Source organism: Falco peregrinus, chromosome 5 (assembly GCF_023634155.1).
Source record: "Falco peregrinus isolate bFalPer1 chromosome 5, bFalPer1.pri, whole genome shotgun sequence".
In the NCBI taxonomy this organism is placed as follows: domain Eukaryota; kingdom Metazoa; phylum Chordata; class Aves; order Falconiformes; family Falconidae; genus Falco; species Falco peregrinus.
In genome coordinates, this window is record NC_073725.1 from 6,758,969 (window position 1) to 6,782,686 (window position 23,718).

General features: G+C 41.0%; 1 protein-coding gene across 1 annotated transcript in view; it reads left to right on the forward strand.

The window, feature by feature from the left end:
* Window positions 1–7,724: 7,724 nt before the first annotated feature.
* The window catches only part of WIPF3 (WAS/WASL interacting protein family member 3), a 40,004-nt gene continuing 24,010 nt past the window's right edge, over window positions 7,725–23,718 (forward strand). The window contains 2 exon segments of the mRNA XM_055803784.1: window positions 7,725–7,844; window positions 22,130–22,262. Coding sequence (XP_055659759.1) covers window positions 22,185–22,262 — 78 coding nt within the window. The 5' untranslated portion in view covers window positions 7,725–7,844; window positions 22,130–22,184.

The window sequence follows — 23,718 nt, forward strand, 5'->3', positions numbered from 1 at the left end:
CTCAAAGCAATCCTGCTGCTTCAGTAACCACATTCTGCTTGCCCTTCCATCCTGTAACATCATTCACTTTCCCGACTAGACAAAAACCCACAATTTTATTTTCATCTGAGTATCTGGAAAAGATGAGTTGGCAATTAAGTCTTTTCTATGCCCTACTGGGGAAGTGGATGCAAAAAACAAGATGAAAAAGGGTGGGTTTGACACACCATGCCTTTTACAACACTTCCAGGACAGTTACTGCAAGGCAGTTGAACTTGTTCTCTGGAGAGTTTTATCCCAGATATTTAAACATCTGGCTTTTAATGCAGAATTCATTAGCACTTTCAGTCATAATAACGGAAAATGCGCTGAGATCCTGAAACAAAAACAGTTGTTATTGCAAAGTATTAAACGTTGAGTAAAAGAAGCAGCTCCTCAGTGGCACGTAATAGTTACAGCTCTTATTCTACAAATCACTTAAAGCCACTTATAACTACTATTATTAGCTGTAAAAGCCCACTTGGGTTTTATGAACGCTGGAGAACTGAGACAAAAAGATTGCTTCAAAACGAATGGTGTCTTAATCATTGTAAGTCTTTTGGCCCCCACACAGACATGGTCAAAAGAAAAATGGAGATTATACCAGCCCAATTACTTAGAAAAATGTCTGAAGATTTAAATTAATATATCTAGGAAGATTTTATTTTAATTAGAACATAGCAGAATAACAGCAGCAACCTGCAGTGATACCATCAAATCAAGGCTGTTTCTATGGGAACACCACCAACTCCCAGAAATTATCGTGTCAGTTTGCCATAAATAGAAAAAAAAAAAAAAAAGAAGAAGAGAGTTTTTTTTAAAAAAGAGAAAGGAAAGGAAAAAAAAGATTACAGAGAAAGAGAATGAAGAGGACAATACAGTCCTTTTGATGCTTATTGCCAATATGTTGTCAAGTTTTAGTCTGAAAAAATGTAGTGAGATAAAAATTTCAGTAAAATTTACACTACTCCTGCCACACATTTGAGGACTTGAAGACCTTTTCTGAAGAATTTTTAAAGGATTTTATGGAAAAAAAACATGCAGTGTACTATTTTATACTGACCTCCCTGCTTCATGTGCATTCATGCTGTAGCATGAGTGAGCTCAGGGTTGGTGTGGGAGAGAGAAATACTTTTGGTTATAGATATTTGCTGTATTTCTTCATTTCTATTTTTCTGCTAGCTCTGTAATTTGAAAGTCCAGTCTGAAAGGGATGCGACTACAAAGCAAGAAAAGTAAGCAATGAGTATTGCAAACAGAAACTCTTATTTCCCTCGATCCACTTATCTGACTGCCACCCTTTCCAAGCCATCTTCTTCCCAATAGCTGCCTTCAGCAACCACATAAACACAAGGGAAACCACTCAAGTTCCTCCCAGGACTATTTAGAGATGTCGCATCCCTTTGAGACTCCAGTCCAGCAGCATTTCTGCACTGACACTCAGCGAGCTTGTTTCTCTGGCTCTCCTCACCACCATGACACGCTCCCTTCTGCAGAGGCAGTGCCTTTCTGATGCTCAGACCAGTGGCAATAGCTTCCCGGTGCTGTATTCCCATCTGTGAAATTCTCTCTTGCTTGTGGCTTGTGACTGCTGTTTTTCCACTAACAAGATGTGTGTTTCATTCTCAGTGATTCTCATTTATTTCCTTCTCAAGAGCCATTTCTCCTGAAATGATAATTGAGTCCTGCCCTATTGTGGCTAGTTATAGTACCTGAATGTCACACCGTAACCTTTAGCATTTGCTTCGTATGTATCGAGAAGAAATTCTCCACTTGTAAGTAGTCCATGATAATAAATTATTATTGAATTTTATCTCATTGAATGACTGAAAATAATAATGTCACTTTGGGCAAAACCAGGCAGTGGTAGTATCAGTAACTTCTGCTGAGAATATTGACAGTAAATTTGATGATAGTCCTTCAAGTGTAATATTACCCCTTTAACAATTTGATTGAAGCTCCTATCTGCATATAGCGCAGCAGAGGGCACTCCCTTCTTCACATCCCTACAATGAGCCTTAAGTACTTTAAGTGCTCTCTTGGGCTGGGAAAGGTATCAACTATATTTCAAAAATACCTTTAAATATCTATTAAAATGCTGATACCACCACTTGTAAAGAATATGTGTGAGCCCATTTGCTCCAGCAGGACTTACATGAATACTCTTCATATACAGCAGACCATAAAGTATTTCAGATTTTGTTGTTATGTGCTGAAAAGCTGAACAGACATTTACTAAGAGTATATTTAAATCTTGGCTTCAAATGAGGCTGTATCTTTCTTTAGACACAAAAGGCCAAATTATTATTTCAAAGAAAATCTGAAGGATTTACAATCCACATGCTAAAGCTGCAAATATGTTTATGCAAACAAATCATGAGACTTGCTGCCTGCTCGCCTCTACTATCCAGTAACATAGACTGGCCCCTCTATGCAAGTGTGATTTTAAGTACTCCGGAGTTGAAGAGTATTTCAGGTTTGACTGGTGGTGAACTGGGCAGAGACAAGGAGTGGTCCAGAGGCAAAGGGAAGTACAGTAATTGTCTGAGAATAGTCCGCTATGCCCAAGTTAGTGTCACAAGCAGTAGGGACTCCCTGGGCACTTGTACCCAAGAAGACCAGCTACAGACTTGCACCTCTCTCTGACTACACTGATACCTAAGCCACACGTGCGATGTGAATAGCTGCGTATGTCGTGATGCAGGAGACTTTCACTTGCTGTTTAGCATCCTGTTCTAGGTAGACTCCGAGCTAAATCTTGTACTTGACATCAGTGCTTAAAAAAAGAAGCGTTCCAAATAATACGTTCAAAGTCTAGGATGTAGAAAAACATTCGTGCTGCTTCTTTGCTATAATGTGAGAGCTGAAGCAAAAGGAATTTCGCGGGGGGGTGGGGGCTTAAAATTGCTTGCAAAGATCTCAAAGTACCTTTCTATTTCAAGAAAGTGGCGAAGGAAACCAACCTCTTCAAACACACTATTTGTGCCCACTAATTATTACCTTCAAGGACACTCCCCCTGGTGGGGATGAAAAGGTTATACTCTGAAAAGTGAGATTCAAAACGTATTCTGATTCTTGCCATATTTCACTTTTCACCCTAATTGCAGACTACCACCGGGCATGCTTTCAGCTCATTATTCTCCACAGAGGCCTGTTAATGGCATTTCATCTACTGCCTAATTCTACAGCTTTACCATGGAAAAATTCCTTTCAATTTCAATACTGATGGGGAGCAAACAGTAGGTCTGGCGCTCTGCTTTTTGTTTAGCTGTTCAGTAACTGGGTAAACATTAACCAGCTGGATAGTGCAATTATAATTTTTTTTAAGGTACTGTAAATGCTTGCAATAGCATAGTATCTGGCAGCCTCGCAAATATTAATGAATGCATTCTTGTTCCACTCACGCTATTAAGAGCGATTAAGTACTTTCACAGAGGTCATGCAGAAAATGAATGGCAGAACCAAGCACTGAAGAAAATCCAAAGCTTTTTTACTAAGAGATACTTTTTAAGACATCCCACAGCACAAACAGAAATAAGCAGAAGAAATACAATTAGTGGAGGAATTGACATTAGGTACTAATTATTTACTATGAGCCTGAACATACTTAGACATCGTTTCCAATGAACTCAGCAAACAGCTTGCTCAACAACATCAGGAGTAAGGGTTTAGGATCTGGATTAAAAACACAGAAAAAAAGTAAACACTAATATCCCCCTCTAGGGAAATCATCTCTACTAATTATTTGTCTACAGCTTTCCTCAGTATTGCAGTCTAAACTGCATTTGTAAACATGGCTTCATCATTCTGTGACAAGCAACTCGGTCACTTTCAGGAATTTCTTACTAAAATGTACTAAAGCAAAATTAAAGTTTTGAGTTATTATTAACTCTGTATGGAAAGGACAGAGTTTGTACAGGTAACAAGGAAAAGATCAATATTTGGAGACAAATACATGGGAATATCTCTGTTCATACATGGGAATATGTCTGTTAATTGTGGAATTAGAGCTAGCAAAGTCATCAAACACAATGGCTGAGACTACTATTGTAACAGAATTTTCAGGTGTTGAAAGCTATTCAGAAGTGTAATCAAATGGCATGCTAAAAGCAAGAATATTTTTTCTGCTTTCAAGTTTTATGCATTTTTATGCAAAAACTATTTTTTACATTATGCACAAATGCCTCAATCTATAGGTATTTTTGCTGTCTTAAAAATGCATGCATAAATAATGACAAATAGAAGCCGATTCATATTTTCTGACAGATGTATTTAGCCTTGATAAAAGTTTGAAGTATTTCTTTAACATTAAAGTTAAATATATTTTGCTTGTATTCAGTGGTGACTAGAAAGCTTTCCATGTGTTTTTTATTCAAAATACAAAGGTACAAATGCTGTAAAGGACTGAAGATTTTCAAATTTGTCTTATATTGCCTAGAGAGGAAAAAAGTAGAAGTACTTATGGTAAGTATAAGTACTTTCTTTGGCAAGTATTTAAATTGACACATGCCAACGAAGCATCCCAGATCGTTCTACTCAAAATCAGCAACAATACACCAAACAGGGGATCTGGTTGTTCTTCCTTTGTTTGGGACACTCTTTATCTCTTCTTAAGAGGTTTAATTTATTTCAGGTATTTTTCATTTTCTTGTGTGGGATTTTGAGGAGTCTTGAAAATGACAGTGTCGTAAACATGGTCTTAGTATAGAAAGGTATTTTTAAAGAAGAAATGGTCAATTATATATTTGCTAACAATAACTGTAATCTAGTGTTGAACAAGTTATGAACAGGAGGAATCTCCTATTAAGTAATATGCCTTTTAAAATTTTAATTTTATTTTCATTGATTTGTAGTGAAAACAGATGAATCAAAATTAAATTTCTCTGACTACAAAGCATCACTCATCCACCAGATTCTATAGCAGGTCACCACAGGCCATGCACATCTCTCCTGTCTTTAATGGTCTTGGCTTCGCAGTATAGAGGACAGAGATTCTGCTTCCTCCTGTTTCAGGTTAGGTTTACCCTGCCTTTCATTTGTACTCTTGTCAGATTACACATTTGTAATCTCTTAGAAATTACAGACTCATAATGAATTTGGCTTTCCACAGAAAGGCTTGGACCAGAAATGGAAGGGTGCAAAATTTCTCATTTAGGCTGTCAGGGCTGAAATTACGAGCTGGGGTTCAGCTATGCAAGGCACTGCAAGGGAAAGAAATGCAGGAGAAAAATACCAGGTACAGCAGCTCTCTGTGCTGGAATAAAAAGATGAGAGTCTGGGGCTGCCACGTTGCTCAGCACAGCCACTCAGAAAGTACTCCTCAGACTGACCTGAGAGACATGTTCCCAACCTGTGGTGAAACCCAAAATATGCCTTGTAGTTGCTTGCAACATGGTACCAAGGTACCACAGAGAGCATCACACCAGTAGCCTCAGTCTAGGACAGATGCAGAGGTTCTCCTTTTCTGGAGAAATGGATATATTGTTTGACCCATGTTAAAATGCATTTGCCAAGAGTAAAAATATAATTTCAGTATACAGCATGATTTTGTAATAGTTATGCAGATGGAATGTATGGAAAATAGACTTGTATTTATGACTATACTTTGTAAATCATATCAGTGTTAGCTACAAATATGTTCGAGGCAAGTTTTCTGTATTTGAAACTTCTAAAAATTGGTAGATAGTAAAACCCAGGAAAGGCACATCCTACATAGTAATTTGGGGTCCATTTTGTCCCTGCTGCATTGCCCTTTCTGTGGTCTTGGATGCAGCTGTGGTGAGGAGGATTTCATGTGGGGAGCGAGAAGTGGGCGCTAGCCTTCACAAAGCTCCTCGCAGTTTGGCTTTAGCCTGTCCCACTACCACTGTGTGCTCCAGAAGTGCCTTCGTTCCCATTCAGCATTGGAAAGGGAGCACTTCTTTCCACCTGTGTCTCTCAAAGACAAAACAGAAAGAGGAGACTTCCATAGTTCCTAGGCATGCAACCCCATAGGACTCTCTTACTAAAATCTAATGTGCTGCAGCTTTCTGTAACTAGCTACTGCTAGCCAAGAGGCAAGTATTGTGTGTTTCAGTGCATTAAACGTACGCGAACTACGTACTGTGGGTAAAGTTGCTTGTTTCAGACTAGACCAGCGCATGAACGTTGTACCAGGTCAGTCCAGCTGCATGGGTGGAAATGGCCAGTGTTGCACTGCACAAATCTGCTGCCATTATGTGGACGTGGTTGGGAAGTGAAAGAAAGTGAAAGAAAATTCATAGGAACAGGGTGAAACCAATTTTTTCCTGTGCTCTTGCAGCATGTGCCTCTGAAATTCCTTTTTGATCTAAACCAAAAGATGGACAAAGTCCATTTCAGCATTAGCAATCTAAAGTCAAATCTCAGATGAGATTAATTTGCATGAATAATCAAAGTTATTTTCAAGTGTGGCATTATATATACATTTTTTAAGTAAATGCTTACATTTTTATTTTTCTGGGGCACTACCTATGGCATTCTTGGCTTTGTTTTGTGCTTTGAGGTTCACGCTAGTGGCCAGCTGGAAATGGGTTTAGAGCTCCCTGAGCACTGTGGAAGCACCTGGGGCAGATACTTAGGGCTGAGAATTATTTAAGCTGACAAGCGATCAGGAGGATTATTTTCAGAATAATAAATCAAACTCACACCTCTGGACAGACAGGACAAACAGATCTAGAGCATGGATTTTTACGCCCCTGTCCTGATGAGCAGAGGTGCCACAATCCATTGGTGACTTTCTACCAGGCTCAGAGGCTGATATTGCCACTGTCTGGATCCAAGCAATATCGATTTGTCCAGATTGCTTCATAATCAAGCCGGGTAATGAAGAAACCGATTTTACATTACTGCAATGAAACAGGTTTTCCAGAGAAATCCAGAACAGACAGGCCTGCCTCTCAGCCACCCGACAGCACCGTTTGAAGGCCACCAGGCAGGGAAGAACCCACACTATGATTTTTAAGTTATTCAGCAGCAGCATCCTGCCAGAGGAGCTCGCTGCGTGACAAACCAGGGTGCCTCATCCCTCCAGCTGGCCGGGACGCCCTCGCCCTGGCAGAATGCAGGCAGGCTGGCTGGGGCAAGGCTGTGATGTTTCCATCTGCAAACTGCCTTGAAAGAAAACAAGATTTTTTTTTATTATTACTATTTTTTATGCAGATGCTTCTAGCGCACAATCTGGAGCACACAAAACGAGGGCGCCCAGCGGGCTCCAAGCGCGGGCCCGCCTGAGGCTGCTGGGCAGAGGCGGCCGGGCAGGTGGGCGGCCATCGGCGGGGGCACAGGGTGGCGGCGTCTTTCTCTCCCTGCCCTGGGGCTGCTGTTTGGCTTCCGCAGGGGCTCGCACAAACACCCGGCTCCGCCGAGGCGGCTGCGGGCGGGCGGGCCCGGGTGCCGCGGGGCTTTACCCCCTGAAGGGGCAGCCCACCTGAGGGGGAGCCCACCTGAGGGGGAGCCCCGCGCGGGAAGCGCGGGCTCTGGTGGGGCCGTCGGTGCCGGAACCGGCCGGATCCGGCCGGCACCTGCCCGCGCGCTCCCCTCTCGCTCGGGGCGCTGCGCGAGTTAAATTTCTACTTAAAAAAAAAAAAAAAAAAAAGAAAAAAAAAGAAAAGGAAAGAAAAATGGTTTTGTTCCCCCCCGAGGACTGAGCCGCGCGCCGTTCCCCTCAGGATCCTGAGACTCCTTCCCCCGCCTCCCAGCCGGCCCCCCCTGCCCTGAGGGAGGCGGGCGGCCGCCGCACCTGGCGCCCTCTGCCCGGGGAGGAGCACCGCGCCGTCCCGGACCCCGCGGCACCGGCCGGCCAGCAGGTGGGCGCGGGGGGCGCGGCGGCTGCCGGGGTGGGGGGGACACACCGGTGCCTGCGACCCGCCTCGCCGCCCCGGGCAGCCGGAGGCGCCGCGGTGAGGGTCGAGGCGGCCGCCTGCCCTGGCCGCTGGGGCCGGGGGCCGCCGTGGGTGAGGCGGCGCGGAGGCCGGAGCTGCCCCCCGCGTCGCCGCGGCCGAGACAACTCGGCGGGCAAACGGGCTGCCTCGGCTCGTAGCCAGCGCCGCGGCTCGTAGCCAGCCCCGCGGCAGCCGCCGGGCACGGCCGCCCCCCAGCCCCGCGGGGGTTCCGCCGCCCCTCCGGGCAGGACCCGGCCGCGGTCGGCGCCCGGCGGGGGCCCGGGGGTGGCGGGGACCCCCCAGCCTCTGGGACGCGGTGCAGGTTTTGCGTGGGGCTGCCCTTCGGTTTTGTCGAAGGGGAACGGGCCGCTTGCAGGCGGCGGTGGGTAGGGAGAACTTTTTTCCTGTTTCTCGCCCTTGAGATAGGTGTGCTGAGGAAACGGGGCAGAGTAATCGTAAGAGCAACTGTGTGTTAAATGCTTACATACCTATTGGAAGGGGAGGAATGGCGGAGAAGTCTTGGAAAGAAAATCTTAAAGGTTTAGTTGTAGTTAACATGGGTAAAAAGGAGACTAAAATCTTGTCACTTCTGTATCAGCCTGTTGGCACTGATACAGAGCAACGGGGAGCATGCTGGTAAAAGGTAGCAAGAGGGGGGTTGTTATTTGGGTGTGCTTGGTGTTTGCAAAGGTTCAGCGGTGGTAGGTGATGCCGCAGCCCGTGGGGGGTGGGGTGGAGGAAGGGAGTGCCCCTGTCATCCAGAAGTTCACGAGTTCTAGCAGTAGGAAGGACACGCCGGGCCAGCATGCCTTTTTTCGTTTGTTGCTGAAGGTGGAGTATTACTAAGCAAGATTTCTGAAAGGTAGCAAAATCTGGTTTAGGAGAGAAGACACTGAGACGTAAGATAAAGGTTGATGATTTCAACACAGAACGGTCTTGGGACAGCCTGCATTTACGGGCTGAAATATTTGCAAATGCTTCTGCTGATTCAGACAGTGAGATACTGCTGAAATTGTGGTAACAGTGATACCTGTTACTGTGCATGCTGCATGAATGGAATTGTTGAACTGCTTCCCGATACAATCGGTATGCTCAGTTTCTCCATCTGTATATCCAGCACAAACTCCTGTTTATTTTACAGCGTGTGTTTGTATAATAATTTTTAGTCTTCAGTTCGCATCCTTTGTAGTGAAAGACAACCCACAGGGAAGATGATCAAGGAAATGGATACAACTTTATTCTGTGATGGCAGTTTGAGCTGGAACAAGTGGTGTGTGTGTGAGAGGGTGGTTCCCGTTCACTGCGTGGACCTGTGACCCAGTGCAGTGTTGTGGCTGGAATGTGCAGGCGGTGCAGACACTGCTGCCACCCACGGCTCCTATGGGACGTTTCCCAACAGGAGGTGGAAAGATTGAGTTTGCTTTGTCATCAGTTCAGCTTCCATGTACAAGATAACATACAAGATGCTCAGTGTGGGACCCTGAAAGAGGATTGTGTAAGTGCGTTTTGTTTCACTGATAAAATACTTTGGATGTTTCGCTGTAGATGATGATGATGACAAAAAGTGCGTTAGACTCATAACCAGGAAGAAATTTTGTGGGTGTCGATTCTTTTCCTGTAGAAGTTCCTGGTCAAGGAATGGGGCTTAGCAACCCCATGCAACTCCTCTTGATGGCACAGTTATGTTGTTATTAAACATTTTAAGTTGTTATCTACAATGTCTTAATAGGATTGAGGCTCCAGTAGGCTAAGTCGTGTATAAAAGTGCAGGTGCCTATACCAGCTTGTAATCTAAGTATGAAACTTGATTTAAAAAAAGAAAAAAATCCCAGATATACATTCAGTGAAGACAGGGGAGTATAAATAGTTTGATCAGCTTTGCATACAGACTTTGGTTGCTTGGGGGCAGCTGCAAAGCTTAATTCATTAGCTGCAGTGCTCAAGTCATTGCTGGTTTGGATGTATTCCTGAAAATGATTGAGATTCTGATTCTGTGGTTGCACTGCACTGGAAAGAGAGCAACATATGACTGCCTTTAACAAATCATATAGTACAATACAAAGCAACTCCTTTTTTTTCCTCTCTCTCCCTCAGCACCTCCAAAAGGAAATATAAATAAAGATCCTGCATCATCTCAGTTTCTGTTACTGCAGTACACCAGGAAGGGCCATGCTAGGATCGTGTATGTAACGGCTACTAAATCTGACTTTGCAGAAAGTATTTATATAATTCCTTTTTTTAACAGTAAATCAAAACATAGCAGTGTCGCATCTCAGTAATCACACCATAAAAGTCAGCAGTGTCTGTTGAATGTCTTAACAGAACATAGCATAGATCCTAATAGATGTTCTTTATACTTAAAAAGAGTAATTTTGTTGGTTGATGAGGTCACTGTTTTGGGAAATTCGTTGTCCTCTGAAAAGAAGACCTTCAAGTGAAAATGTTACCTCAGTCATAACAAACAGAAAAATATTTGCACATTTTGAGAGCTGTAATAAGTTTTGAAGTTTAATAACATGATTTACTATTTTATATCTAAAATAAATATTAACTGATATTAAATAGTTTAATATTTTAAAATATTCTAGCTCCAAAGAGAAGCAGAGCAGTGAAAGGATTGGCATCAGATTTCTTTGTATGTTTGTTAGTCATTACTAACCTATAGGAATTACATGATTTTTCAGAAGCATCTGCTTCTGTGGGAACTTTTCTTCTCTGTGCTTAGTGATTGGGATAAGTTCTGTTCAGTTATCAGAAGCAGGTGAGACTGGACTAGCTCAGTTCAGCTCTTTCACCCTTGACTTCCATAAATTACTGATCCCCGATGTGTGTGGGAATCTGCTGCATTATCAGGTGGGTATTTTATGCCATTCATTTTAAGGTCTAATGAGATCACAGATGAAAAGTTGAAGCAGACGATTGCTTTGTGAAAATGATACTAGGCTTTGTTGTGCCAGAATAAAGATTTCTAGCTTCTTCAGAGTATATGTAAAGTTAATACCTAAAGAAACACAATAATCAACTATAATATCCAGTAAATTGTTTTATCTAAAAGTCTTCAGTACTCACACTGAGTTACTCAGTGACTGCCATGCCGTTTTGAGATACAGCTTTCTGGAACACCTTTACCAGATCTTGCTCAATTAGTCTGTGCTCTTAAAAGTAGTTACTCTTTTTGAAAGACTGAAGCTTTTTGAAAATTGCCTTATAGTAGCAAAATCTTAATGGGATTTTACATTAAGTTGCTTTTTCATTTGTGGTCGTTCTGCATCAGGGTTGTCTGGTGGTTTCCTAGCCAGGATAAAGAGTGATGTAAACTGTGCTATATTTGCAGACAGAAAAAATGTCCTCAGGGCTTCCAAATTGGAGAGAAAAAGTGTGTTCTTTTGAATATGCCCACCTTAATTTGACTTCCAAGTATCGTTGGGTGGACTCATTTGGTATCATGTATGTGACTATGTGACAGCTCTTAAGCTTCCTTTGAATTGCTTTGAAATATGTGAAATGACTACAGAATTTTCATAAGGTGTGAAAAGTGTGTTTTCATGCCTTGGTAATTCAGACAACAGCTGAAACGGATTTCCTTTAGACTACCAGAAATATCTCTCTCTCAGCTAAGATCATGCATGGGGGAGGTGCGATTCTTTGTTGCATTGACCCTGTGTCATCTTTCACCACTGATACAGATATGTAACCCGCTGTGATGAGAATGGCATCATTTTGTAGCCAGCCCAGGCAGAGAGGGCAACCTAACAGCTATAGCTACAGTGTAAGTGATAATACAAAGTCAAAAGCAGAGGAACACTAGACCAAAGGTCCCTACAAGATAAAGTTCACTAAACATAAGAACAGAAGATTCAGTATGAAAGCACTTGCTCAATCTTGAAACTGCTCTTACAACTGTCCAAGAAAACTACCTCCTGTGTCTTGCTCTGCAGCTTGTGTGTAATCGATATGCTATATCCTTACACTGTTGGCAACTGCAGTGTCCGCCTTGACAAATTAAAGCATTGGCTAGAAATTACAGTGCTTCTGCTTGATTCATAAGATAGGGGTAAAATGCTTCCTTCTAGATGAACAAAGTGGATGAATGGGTCTAGAGATAGCAACCCCCTTGTGTCGGCCCCTTTCACAAGCTATACGCAGGTCTGTAAAAGACTGCTGTAACATTTAACTTTTTCTAGTTACTGTATCATGTTTTACTCTCTTCATTATAAGTAACAAAAAAGGAAAAAAAGAGAGCAGAATATGGTACTGGATCACAAGAGAGGTCTTGGGATCTTTTGTTCCTCCTTTGTATCCTCCTATTTGAAAAGTATTATGATACTGCTTTCCTAACCGGTGTAATTTTGTGCGTGAAAAATGTACATGCACCAGCGCTACTGACTGCGTATAAAATAGTCCTGGCAGGTTGTGAGCTTTTGTCCAAGTCAGTTACACTTTTGTTGTATGCAAAAGAAGAAAAGAAATAACACTGTACCTATACAAAATCTATAGGTCTGCTATGCTAGTTGAGTAGACACATAAAGAAAATCATGAGGCACCGAAAAGGCAAGCCAGGCTTACATATCAGGAAAACAAACTGGGGTTTTAGCAACTTATTTTCAGAGGGAATGTTTGTTCCTCTTGGGGATGCGTGAATCACTGCATAGATAGCTGTGAAATTCTGCCTGGGATTTGGACAGAAAGTTGCTTTAATTGATCAGTTGTGAGTGCAAACAGCTTAACACATGTTAGTGATGTTACTTGTGTTGCTGCAGCTTGTATTTGCTTGAGTATTTTCAGCATTAAACCCTGCAGAACTGATATCACTTCTACTGAAAACAAAGGAGAACTTAGCATAAAAAATAATAAGAGATGGATTAGTCCCTAAATTAGTAAATTGATAGAGGGGTGGAGACTATGTAGTGTACTGTGTGAGTGACAGAATTGGGGCCCAACAGGTCATTTAATACAGAATAAAAGCCTTTTTATCCTTGAAATGACTAAGTAGCAAGGAAGTTATGCAAAAGCAGATTGTACAAAATATTCTTGGATCAAGTGATCATGAGTTTACATTGACTTAACAGTAGGATAAATGATGCAGTGCCATGTGGGGATGCTTGAGCTTGCTCTGAACAAGCTGTACCAGGAGCTGCAAAGGCCTGGTGCAGCTGCAGAGTGTACACACTGGTTGCTTTGCTGCTTTCCTCAGCCCAGACCATTTTACCTGGTTGTTTTTCTTCAATACTTCCATTTCTATCCAGTCCACCAGGTGAGGCTTTGTACATTAGCACTAACACTTACCAGCTGTACTTCTGTTACCTCCTGGAATCACATTTCCTTTTTTTTTTTTTTTTTTTTCAGATCCTGATCATCCTAGTTCTGCATTTTTTCTGTTTTTCTCAGTACTAGCAACCTGCACTGAACCCCTAGTATCATCATGCAGTTACTTACTTTTGTGCCATGTGTACTCTTTCTTTCCCCAGGGCAGACAACTCTACCTTTTAAGTGAATTGGCTCCATTTGTCTTACCTTGTGTCAGCGGCAGGCAATAGGAGAGGTGAGTGATGAAAAGAGCAAAGACAAAGAAGAAAGTGGAGAGGGGTAATGGAGAGAGTGGTAAACCACTAGAAAGGAGAGAAATTTTCACAGAAGGAAGTAAAGAAAGAGAAGGGCCAGATCCAGACTAGTAGAAGTGAAAGCTGGAGTCCAAAACCAGCATAAACTTTGACACCAGAGTTGTTGGAAATGAGTAAGTCCTCATCTTTACCCTGCTTGGTCTGATGGCAGCAGATACTGGCTGCACTGGAAGTATTCCTGGGAGCTGATTCTGGAAGCTGATTCTGATCTACTTGTTGGAAGAAGGATAATTGTAAAAAACCATTTTGCTCCTTTGTGTCTATGATAGATGCAACTTTAAACAACATCTTCTATTGCCAGTTGATCCCTGGAATTACTTTCCTTCTTCAGCAGGCAGCAGAGTTAGTTGACTGGTTTTGGATTCCTAGTGCTCATTGTTTGTTCTGTGTGTGTGAGTAGGTATCAGTCAAAACGTCCTCTCTGAATACAATGACTTCTGCAAAGAGTTGCAACTGAAATCCTTCAATAAGTCAAAGGGCTGAATCTTTAATTTAATAAAACTCATTTTTCCTGAGTAAAGGAAAACTCAAGAAGTTGTAGTAAAACTTTGTTTTACTACAATTCAGAATTAGGCCTACAAATCTAAACATCTTTTGTCAGGGATTTTTTTTTTTTGTTGCAGTTTCAAATAACTTTGCAATTTGTTGTTCATTGTACAAAAGTGAAATTGCTGTCCTGAGTAAATGGATGTAAGTTTGGAGCTAGATATTTCATCAATTGCCTTTAGAAACAGCTAAAAATTTTCTGTACAAGAAAGCGTATTTACGTTTCTGTGCACATAGGAAGTTTTATAAATATATCAGCTGTGAAACCTAAGGGGCAATGAAGAACTTTGCATTTTATTTTTTCAGAACAATGAGTTAGTTAAAATACTAAAAATGCAATATTATGGCAGTGTAGTGAGGCTTCCTTAGTAACATAGGGTGTTATATACCTTTTACTTACAAGTATGGAAGCCTTACCCTGGTGCAAAGAACATCTAAGATCAAGTAAGTTATCAACTACGTCATTGAAAGGGAGCAGCATTTTCAACAGGACTGACAGATAAGAGCATAGAACTAAGAATGTATAAGCATGGTCAGTAGCTTTTTAAATTGTGAGGACGTTAGGGCTAGCGTTTTTACCATTGGAAATGGATTTGAAAGAGAAATTAAATCATCAACTTCACTGAAAATCAAGATCAAAGCTTCCCATTCTTCCTTAGAGGTGAGGATTTCCCTGGCAACTTATGCCTGCAGGTGACCAGATCATCATGTTTTACATCCTCGTGAAGGGCAATTCTCCTTGCAGCATACAGTGACCACAGCCTGTGCTGGAGCATGATATAGGTACTGTACTGTAGGGAGGAGTGGTTCATGTTGAATTACCATATTTATTTTCCTTGTGCTGCCAGTATTAGACTGTGTTCCTTAAGCTGGTAGATATCAGCCTGATGTGGCATGCATACAGGTTTCTAAAAATCTGTATTTTCAAGATGGAAACCTGTGAAAATAGGATCTCTGATGGAACGTCATGTGACTGAAAGTGAAAATTTTAAAATTGAGACATGGATTTTGAAAGTCCTGTAGTCTTCTAATACTCACATTTTCAAATTCTTTTCACTTGACTGGCATTTGAAAACACATTTGTTGAGCTGTGTATAGCAAATATAAAAAAGCAAAATGCTGAACACTGCATTGTTTGGGTTTTCTGTTTTGATGCTAGCTACTCAATTGGAAAGCAAAACATTCTACTACTAGGGGATTTGGTTAAGCAACTAGGAATTTCTTTGGTGGAAACCATTCTGCGTACAGGTATACTTTTCAAATATATCTGTATTATATGAATAACGATACATAAATATATGAATAACTATAAAGAAATAAATTATTAATAATAATGTGAAAACATACAGTTTAATTCTCTGCAGAGACTGCAAAGCTCGCAAGTGTTAGCTTGAAACATCAGATTGCCTCTACTAAGAGAGCTAAAGTGCTGTTCACACTGAAACTCTTGAGGAGTATAAAAGTAAACGGTTGTCTTCAGAATGTGGCAGTGACCTTGAGCTTCCACTGAGCTGCACTTTCTTTATTTAGCTTAGGCCAATGATTAACCTTCCTAATGACTGTATACCAAATTTGCCATTGTTTATATATCTGGCAGTGAAATAGGCCATGTCTGTCTTTGTGTGGATGATACAGTATATTTCAAGGAAACCCTTTGTATAAATTGTTTCCTTTGCAAAGTCCTGTCTTTGTGCAAGTCCTAATTGCTTCTAATTTACGTCATTTGTCTTTGGACTCTTTAACTTCAGGTTAGCGCTACAGTAGGCATAATATATTTCTTCTTCTTATGTGTCATTCTTTTCTCTTATTTGAAAGAGTATGACAAATTCTCTTTATTCTGCTCCGTTACAGCAAGTAGTCTTCTGCGGCAGATCCCCAACAAGCTATGCCCTGAAATAGTCATGTGTAAGAACAAGAAGTCATGCACAGCTTTGCCTCTTAAGGGAGGTTTGTCAAGACATAGCACTTCAATTTCTAGCCTCAGCACCATAGGGAACCCAGCAGAGATCTGCCCACAGCACACATGGAGCAAGGCGTCTTCAAATTCCTGTAATCTGTGCTAGGTCAACCCTGCCCAGTTTGGTGCAGTGGTGTCAGGCTCCTGACAGAATAAGAGTCATGCTGCTTTTCAGGCAGGAAGGAGATGCAGCCCTTAGCTGCATCAAGTCTGGCAGAAATAGTCCAAGCCGAGGAGAACTTAGGTTCCTTGGCTTAGATGCAGGATACTGTTACGTGCCATCTGACAATCCCACAGACCCTGTGTAGACAAATACTGCTTAAGAGTGTTTCATCAGATATTAAATGGAGAAAGAACCCTCGAGGTTTGTACATTTCAATGGAATTGAAAAAGTGAGATTCTGCCTTTAGTTGCAGTGATGTAAATGGTGGCTGAGAGCAGAAATTTCTCTCAAGTTATGAACAATACAGGTGCTGTCTGTTAGGAAATGATGAAAGGCTAGAGTTTTCTTAGTTGTCTGTAAGAATCTACATGTGAATGCCTTGAAATATATATAGTAAGATGGGTATGTATATGAGCGTTTGCCTTTCTTCTGTAAAAGCAGGTTTTAACAGTCTGACACTTTGCACTGCTTGTAAATCTCTCAAATACAGTGGAGACTATCAAGGTTTTTTTTGTGGATGTGATTATTTTTGCAGAGGAGAAAGAGACTATGGGGATACTCAGAGGCTCTATCTTGATTCTTCCTTGCTCTGTTCTCTAAACAGTCATTCACACTAAAAATGGTAGAAAGGAATGTAGCATCTGATGCTTTAAAACTACATGGTTTGATTCTGTTATAATTAAATCCTAAACCGGTTCATTCCAAACAGAAGCTTTTTCCAAGTCATTTCCAGTTGTGTGATAGTGACAGCAGAAAAATTGATCTGTGTAGCACATGTCTACTCTCTGCTTTTCTTTTCTCTGTCTCTGTATGTGTTATACTGTCTTTAAAATATCTGTGGTGTGCTTGTACCAGAGATTTCAGCTGTTCTTTGGTGATGTTTCACAGGAGCAAACGGGAGCACAGTTAGGCTCATTGTCTACTTTTCAGATCATGAAAGTTGAGCACAGGTTTATTGATGCTCCCATGTAATTCTGAAATTCTTTAAGTTTTCTATTAAAATGTAAGGACTTAAATGCTGTAACTCAGAACAGTATGGTTAATGGGGACCATATTTGATTATATAAAAGCTGATGAGAATTTTAAAAGTTTGTGGTCTGCTTCTTTTTTCTTCAGTTTTTAATCGAGAAAGCAAGAGCAATATTTTAGATAAGCTTTCCTGCACGCCTCTGAAATACCTACCCAGCCTTCACTTTGAAGGAAAAAATATCTGTAAATTCCTCCAAAGCTGAATTACCTACCTCAGACTGCAGAGGTGCAGTGATTGCAAATCTAGTGGTAATGAATCAGTTGTTTTGCAGTCCTTTCCTCCAAACTGATTAAAAGGGTTACATTTTCAATTCCAACTGTATTGTTTCATATTAATGACTATACCACCTAAAGACCTAAGGACTATAGCTATTTAAAAAAGCAAAAATGCTACTAGTTAGGAAATATTTTTGTGTATAAATATATGTGCATTTAAATAATTGTGATTTTTTTCCTCTGTCTTTTCCCCTTCTAGACATTGTTCTAAACTGAAGGTACAGCTGTTTCATGCCTTCCCTTTCCATGATGGGTGAAGGTATTTTAAAATAGCCGTTGCAGACAGACCTGTGGTGGTTCTGCTGAGCATGAAGTGTGGCAGGAGGCATGTCAGCTGCTGTCCAGAAACCATGTTGTTTCTTAGTTTGGCTCTGTCCTCCCAGCAGGACTTTTGTCTTAGTGTGAGTCCAGTACTGTGGCAGTGACACTTTAGGAGACCTTTGGGAAGCACTTGGATCAGAGCTTAGGTACATCTGGTAGCTGGGCAAGGTGAGGGCCAATCTATATAAAAGTTTAGGCAGAGGTAATGAGTTTCCCACAGGTGAATCCAGCACAGGACTGAGAGAGCAGTCCTTGAAGAAGAAAGCTCTGCACCTACTCTGACTTGTCTGACACTTCAAAATGAAAGTCTGGGTGAAGACTTTATTTGAGCCTTCAGAAATCTGGAGCTTGAGTTGTGCACTGAGGACTGCACTGTGGTTCTTAAACCCAGCTGCTATTCGAGCAAGCACTGTGAGAAGATCCAAGGAACAATATGTGACACCTGAAGTTACCAGTTTTAGAACCACCCTTTTCAAGAGAACAAAAGAAGGCCAATTGTTTTGGGATCAGAGAGCAGTAATAATGTTCGTTCACTGATGAGGTGACTTGTGAGAAATAAAACAGCTCAAAAAGTATAACTAGTCCTTGTAAATGTGCTTCTGAATTATAATTCTTATATTTCACGAAGCTGGTGCTGGGGGGTAGGTGAAACTATTTTGCTTGGTACAAGTCAGTCATCTGCAGTGGAGTGCAAATGGGATCAAACTAAGAAAAGGAGAAATTAGGCTGAGTGTCAGGCAATCTGAACTATGAGTTATTTGACTGCGAAAGAGCTTCCCAAGGGAAATAATACAAGCCACGTTTTTCGGGACACCTAAAATTAGACTTCAGAAAGCACTAAAAAAAATGTGCAACCTTGCTTTTGTGGGGAGGTGGACTAGAAAAGACAGGGTTTGGGATTTTCTTTTTTTTGCAATAAATTCTGCAATTGTTGGGCATCATTCTGTTCTGTGATGTGGAAGTCAAGGGAAGATGTACATTACTTTTTGCCTGAGAAAACTGAGGCTAAACGCACAAGCTTTTCCCCCAGCTATTGCCAAATTTTTAAACTATGTCTTTTTATTTCAGTCTCTCAGGGATGGTTCAGACCCTTCTCTTCCAATTATAAATATGTATATTTAGAGGAGAGGAGAAAGGACGTATGTGCCTTAAGGACCCTTTATGGCATGTCCCTCTTGTGTGGCTCTCAACAGACACTATAACTGATTGACGTGATACTCCTTTTCTGGTTTTAATTCAGAATTTCGGTTTATAATGTGCAAATCTATAACGCTGGCATGTTCTGAAGCTGTTGTCTGAAATTGCCAACTATATTTTAACTAGCAGCTTAATGGGAGGGAGGGGGTAAGAGACAAATAAAATACAGCCTTTAACCAAGGAATAGAGGCCTCCAAATAATGGGTGCTGATATTCTGAAAGTGTTCAAGTCTTCTCCATAATTTTATTTAAATACAAACCATGTAAGTGAAATAGGTGCAATAATACAAAAAAGGTTTTCTCATTGCCGGTTCTACATATTAAGTAAGCCCTACATATTACATGTGTAGATTATGCAGTTATGACTAAATCTTAAGAGCCAGGTTTTTGTATTGTAAGTTAGTTTGAAGATGCAAACCTTTATCTACCTACAGTCCTTCTTTGCTATCAGTTTCCGCTTGTGTGAATGACAGCACTCCTTCTTTCAAAACCCGCTTGAACAAATAGAACCCTGATGTGGAAAATGGTTCTTCACTGTATAGGTATTAATGTGATCACCTTCACACTGCAAAATGGTACTGGTATAAAAAACCATGTGAATTAGTCTGGGTACACTAATGCACGTCAAGGTCAGGACATCGAGCCTCTGAATTTGTGGTAAGAGACAAAGGAAAGCACATACGTGGAATTTTCTGAAAGGTAGTTCATTTATAGAGGATTTGGAATAGGGCGGGAGGAAAGCTACAGGGCATCTCCAGTATTTTCTTCAAGGGCTATGTGTTATAGCCCCCCCAAATGCATTCTTCTCCTCTGTCACTGGGCAGGAGGATTCAGGATAGCAGAGAGGGATACATGGTGAAGTGAATACTTCATCTGCACTGATGAAGTTTTGGGTTGTAGATGGGCACGCAGTTTCTGGTCCTGGATCTTAGGCTGCACTGCTTGGAGGAATGGCTTCTGGAACAAGGACTGGTGAGAGAGGAAAGTCATCTGTTCGAAAAGTCATCTGATTGCATTTGAGATTGTGACTTCTAAATACCAAGAGTTGATTCCCATTTCCTTTCTCCCACTGCTGCTCGCCTCCAGTGTGCTTTGTCTCCTGCTGTCATGCACGTGGTCTGCCTCAGAACCGTGGGCTGTATTTTTTTCCTAATTTGACTAAGAGCATATTTCCCAATCGAAATCCTTAATGAAGATAAAAGGCCTGTATTGCAGGGTAGGAAGACACTAACCTGAAACATATTATTAGCAGGGAAGACTCATTCTCCTTATGCCCATGTTTTTGAATGGCTTAATTGAGGAAAGGAGGTATCTTCTGATAATTGCTTTTTGCATAGGGCAACAATGAGGGTGGAATGGTAGAGATGCTGTGATGCTGCCTTTCTTGGAAAGCTTCATTAAGCCATGATTAAAGCAATTGTAACCAGTTCTGTTACCGGTCCAGAGTGCTTTGACATGCTATTCCTTTGCATAGGAGTCTCTTAAGGGAGAAAGCAAGTGTTGCAGAGGCTCTGCATGTTTAAGTTTTGATTGATCTCCCGTAAAGTGTTTTACAAGATACAGCAGAAGGAAGATACTCAGATATTATCTGGATATTGTTCACACACGCTAGGTAGGAAGTGGACAAGGCTGCATGTGCATTTTAACTTCATGGCCTCTTCTAATCTATTCCTCTCTAACAAAACAGCTAGGTATTCTCCTAAAGACTGTAACTTGCCTCATTTCTGTCTTGTCTTCTCTCCTGAGGTTCTTCTCCAGCTTTAACTGTCTCATGTCTCCTGCTTACTCAGGTAATTCTTACGTTACTTGACTGAAAGGTTTCAGACAGCTGGAAAAGCACAGAGTGCCTGCTTTTAAAAAAGAAGGGAAGGACAAAGGGGATAGGGGTTTGGAACTGTGATCCTTTGAACTTAGCATCAGTTTCTAGGGAAACGTCAAAATGAGTGAGATGTTTCTAAATGCTTGGAGGAGACAGGAAAACAAATTAGCATCTACAGGGATGTATAAAGAGCAAATGTGTCAAATCAATATAATTTCCTGCTAAGATAAAGCCTTACAGAAAGGAGAGGAGTAGCAGATGTCATATTTTGCATTATTGTAGAACTTTTGATACTGTTTCACATGACATTATGAAGAGTTTCAGAAGACAGTCATGAGACAATGGACATAAAACTAGATATAAAACATGTTCGGAGCATTTATCCAGGAGTCACTGTCAACATAAAAGATGTTACCGAGTATGGATTGCCAAGGTTCTCTTTGGCACTGCCTAGTACTTTCATTTGCAATTTTACTGATGAAATACAGGGGTTGCTTCTTAACTTTACAGATGACTTCAGACTGAGAGGGTATGCAATCATACCAGGGGCTGGGTTAGAGATGAAAATCAGTGAGTGATGCACTGTCATTCTGCAGGAGATTACAAAAAAAATAATACACAGCTTTTGTTGGAAGATGTGTGTCTTTTTCATCAGTGTGTTACTAAAGAATTGTGAAAAGTTAACATTTCAAAATGGCAGAAAAAACACATGTGACTTTAATACTTGAAATGTCTCGTCCTTTATATCAATAATAGAAGCATTAATTTGTAGAATTATTTCTTCATTTATTATTCACTCATGTCTGTCTGTTTTTTTTTAACATTGGAACAAGTACAGTGAACCTTACAAAGTTCCTTACTCTGTCCTTAGAGCAGCAAACCTCTGGCTTAAAGTCAACAGAGTTCTTGCCCCAGCAGGAGTGCTTACATGTGGTTAATGGTGATTTCTTCTCTGCAGAATTGCATTACAGGGCTATGGGGTAGATTAAGGCAAGGTGTAGTAGTTAAAGCTGGACAGGCTGCCATCTATGTATTTGGTATTCATGGCACTTGTCCAGATCTGTGAGCTTGCTCTTTAGATGAATGTTGTCATCAGATAACTATACTGAGGCTGTTCGTACTGTAGTTTTGGAAGCAGTACACTATAAAAGTCTTCAGTCTGCTGAGAGCGAGAAACTTGGCTGATCTTCAGCTTACAGTGTATAAACACAGTCCTCTTTTTTTTTTTTTTTTCTTTTTATTTTTCCCACTTTTATTTCTCCTCCCTTCCTTCCCCTCAAGGACATAGACTTTGGCTGTATTTTTCATAACTGCGTGAAGCTAGAGATCTTAACTGATGCCTGTGCCGCCACCGCCACCACCACCTCCCCCTCCACCACCGCCTTCTGGAGGGCCCCCTCCACCACCACCTCTGGTAAGATTGACTTTTCATCTTTATTAGCAAAAGCTTAGCTATAGTGGCCAGCTCAGAGCCCCCAGGATTTTGGCGTGGATATTCATGACAAATATCTGGGCCAGACACTTGTTTTTTCTTCTGTTTGTTAGAGCTGTGTTCTCCGGAGTGGGGTGTATGAGATGATCCATTGGGGTGCGGGAAGAAAATATTAGAACTTCAGTCATGCATGTCTATAATTTATAAATAAATATATGTATATTGGGGTGCATGCACAATTTTTTTTTTTAATGCTGGTGTGTGGGATCAAAAAGTTTAGAGACAATTGCATTAGAGTACATATGGTCAGAATTTAGCATTTGTGGATGCTTCTCCAGCCAGAGGGAACTCATTTTTGTATCGGTAATGTGCAAGTGGTAAATGTTAATTTCTTCATCCTTTTTCTTACAGCTTCTATTAAGACTCACAGTGTTCAGCTGTAGGTGTTGCTCTTTCTAGCACATACCGCCTTCCTGGGGATACAGCACAATATGCTTTTATAAGTGCGCAGGAACAATTACCGCTTGTAACAGATCAGTACTGTGTGTGTCATGAAATTGAACATGTGCCGTGCCAGCACATTTGCAATAAGAGGAGGATGTTCTGAGTCGGGTTTCAGGGTATTATGTTTTCATACTTTCACAATCAATTACTGCACCTATGATAAAACATGTTTAAGTCATTCCTTGTATTCTGCAGTTTGTTCATAGCCTGTTTCTGTACTGAAATTCTTAGACCATTTTGAAATAGTTAAACCTGACATAGTTCTGTTCAAGACATAATTTTTTCCCTTTTTCATGTTTTTCTGTCACTGCTTTACTTATTTGCAAGCGTATGTTAGTCCCTGTAGCAAAACAAAACATATGTGGTATGTCAAATGTACTTCAAATTATTATTATTTTTAAGAACTTCATTTCTACCTTGCATTCTTTGGCATTTCTGCCTGTTTTGTTCTGATGAAGGTCTGTTGATTTTTTTTTTATAATGTTCCTGTGTTATCTTCTTCCAGAAAGGAGTTTCCTTGCATATATCTCTCTGCTACTTTGCAGGCTGAACCATTTTGTAAATTGGAGGAGAATTGTGGAGATGAATAGGAGGAAGATAAAGACAGAACATGAAATAAGCAGTGCTTCATTCCTTTTATCATTCTGTTTTAACTTTGAGCACCATGAGCAGTGTTTTCAGTTAGCAGCTCTTCTGGGTTGGTACGCAACCTAGAGTTAGATGCTGAAATAAGTGGGCCAAATGTTGTGAGCAACTTAATGCCCACAACTGCAGTTTAAGTCAACAGAAGTTGCAAGTGTTCTTATCCTAATAAATTTAGCTCAGTAAAATACTTAGAGACAGTTTTAGACTTGTCTAACATATGCCAGTTGTTGTAAATGACTTGAGAAAGCTAACAGGATGCTTAAAGACCAGTATGAACAGCTTTGGGGTT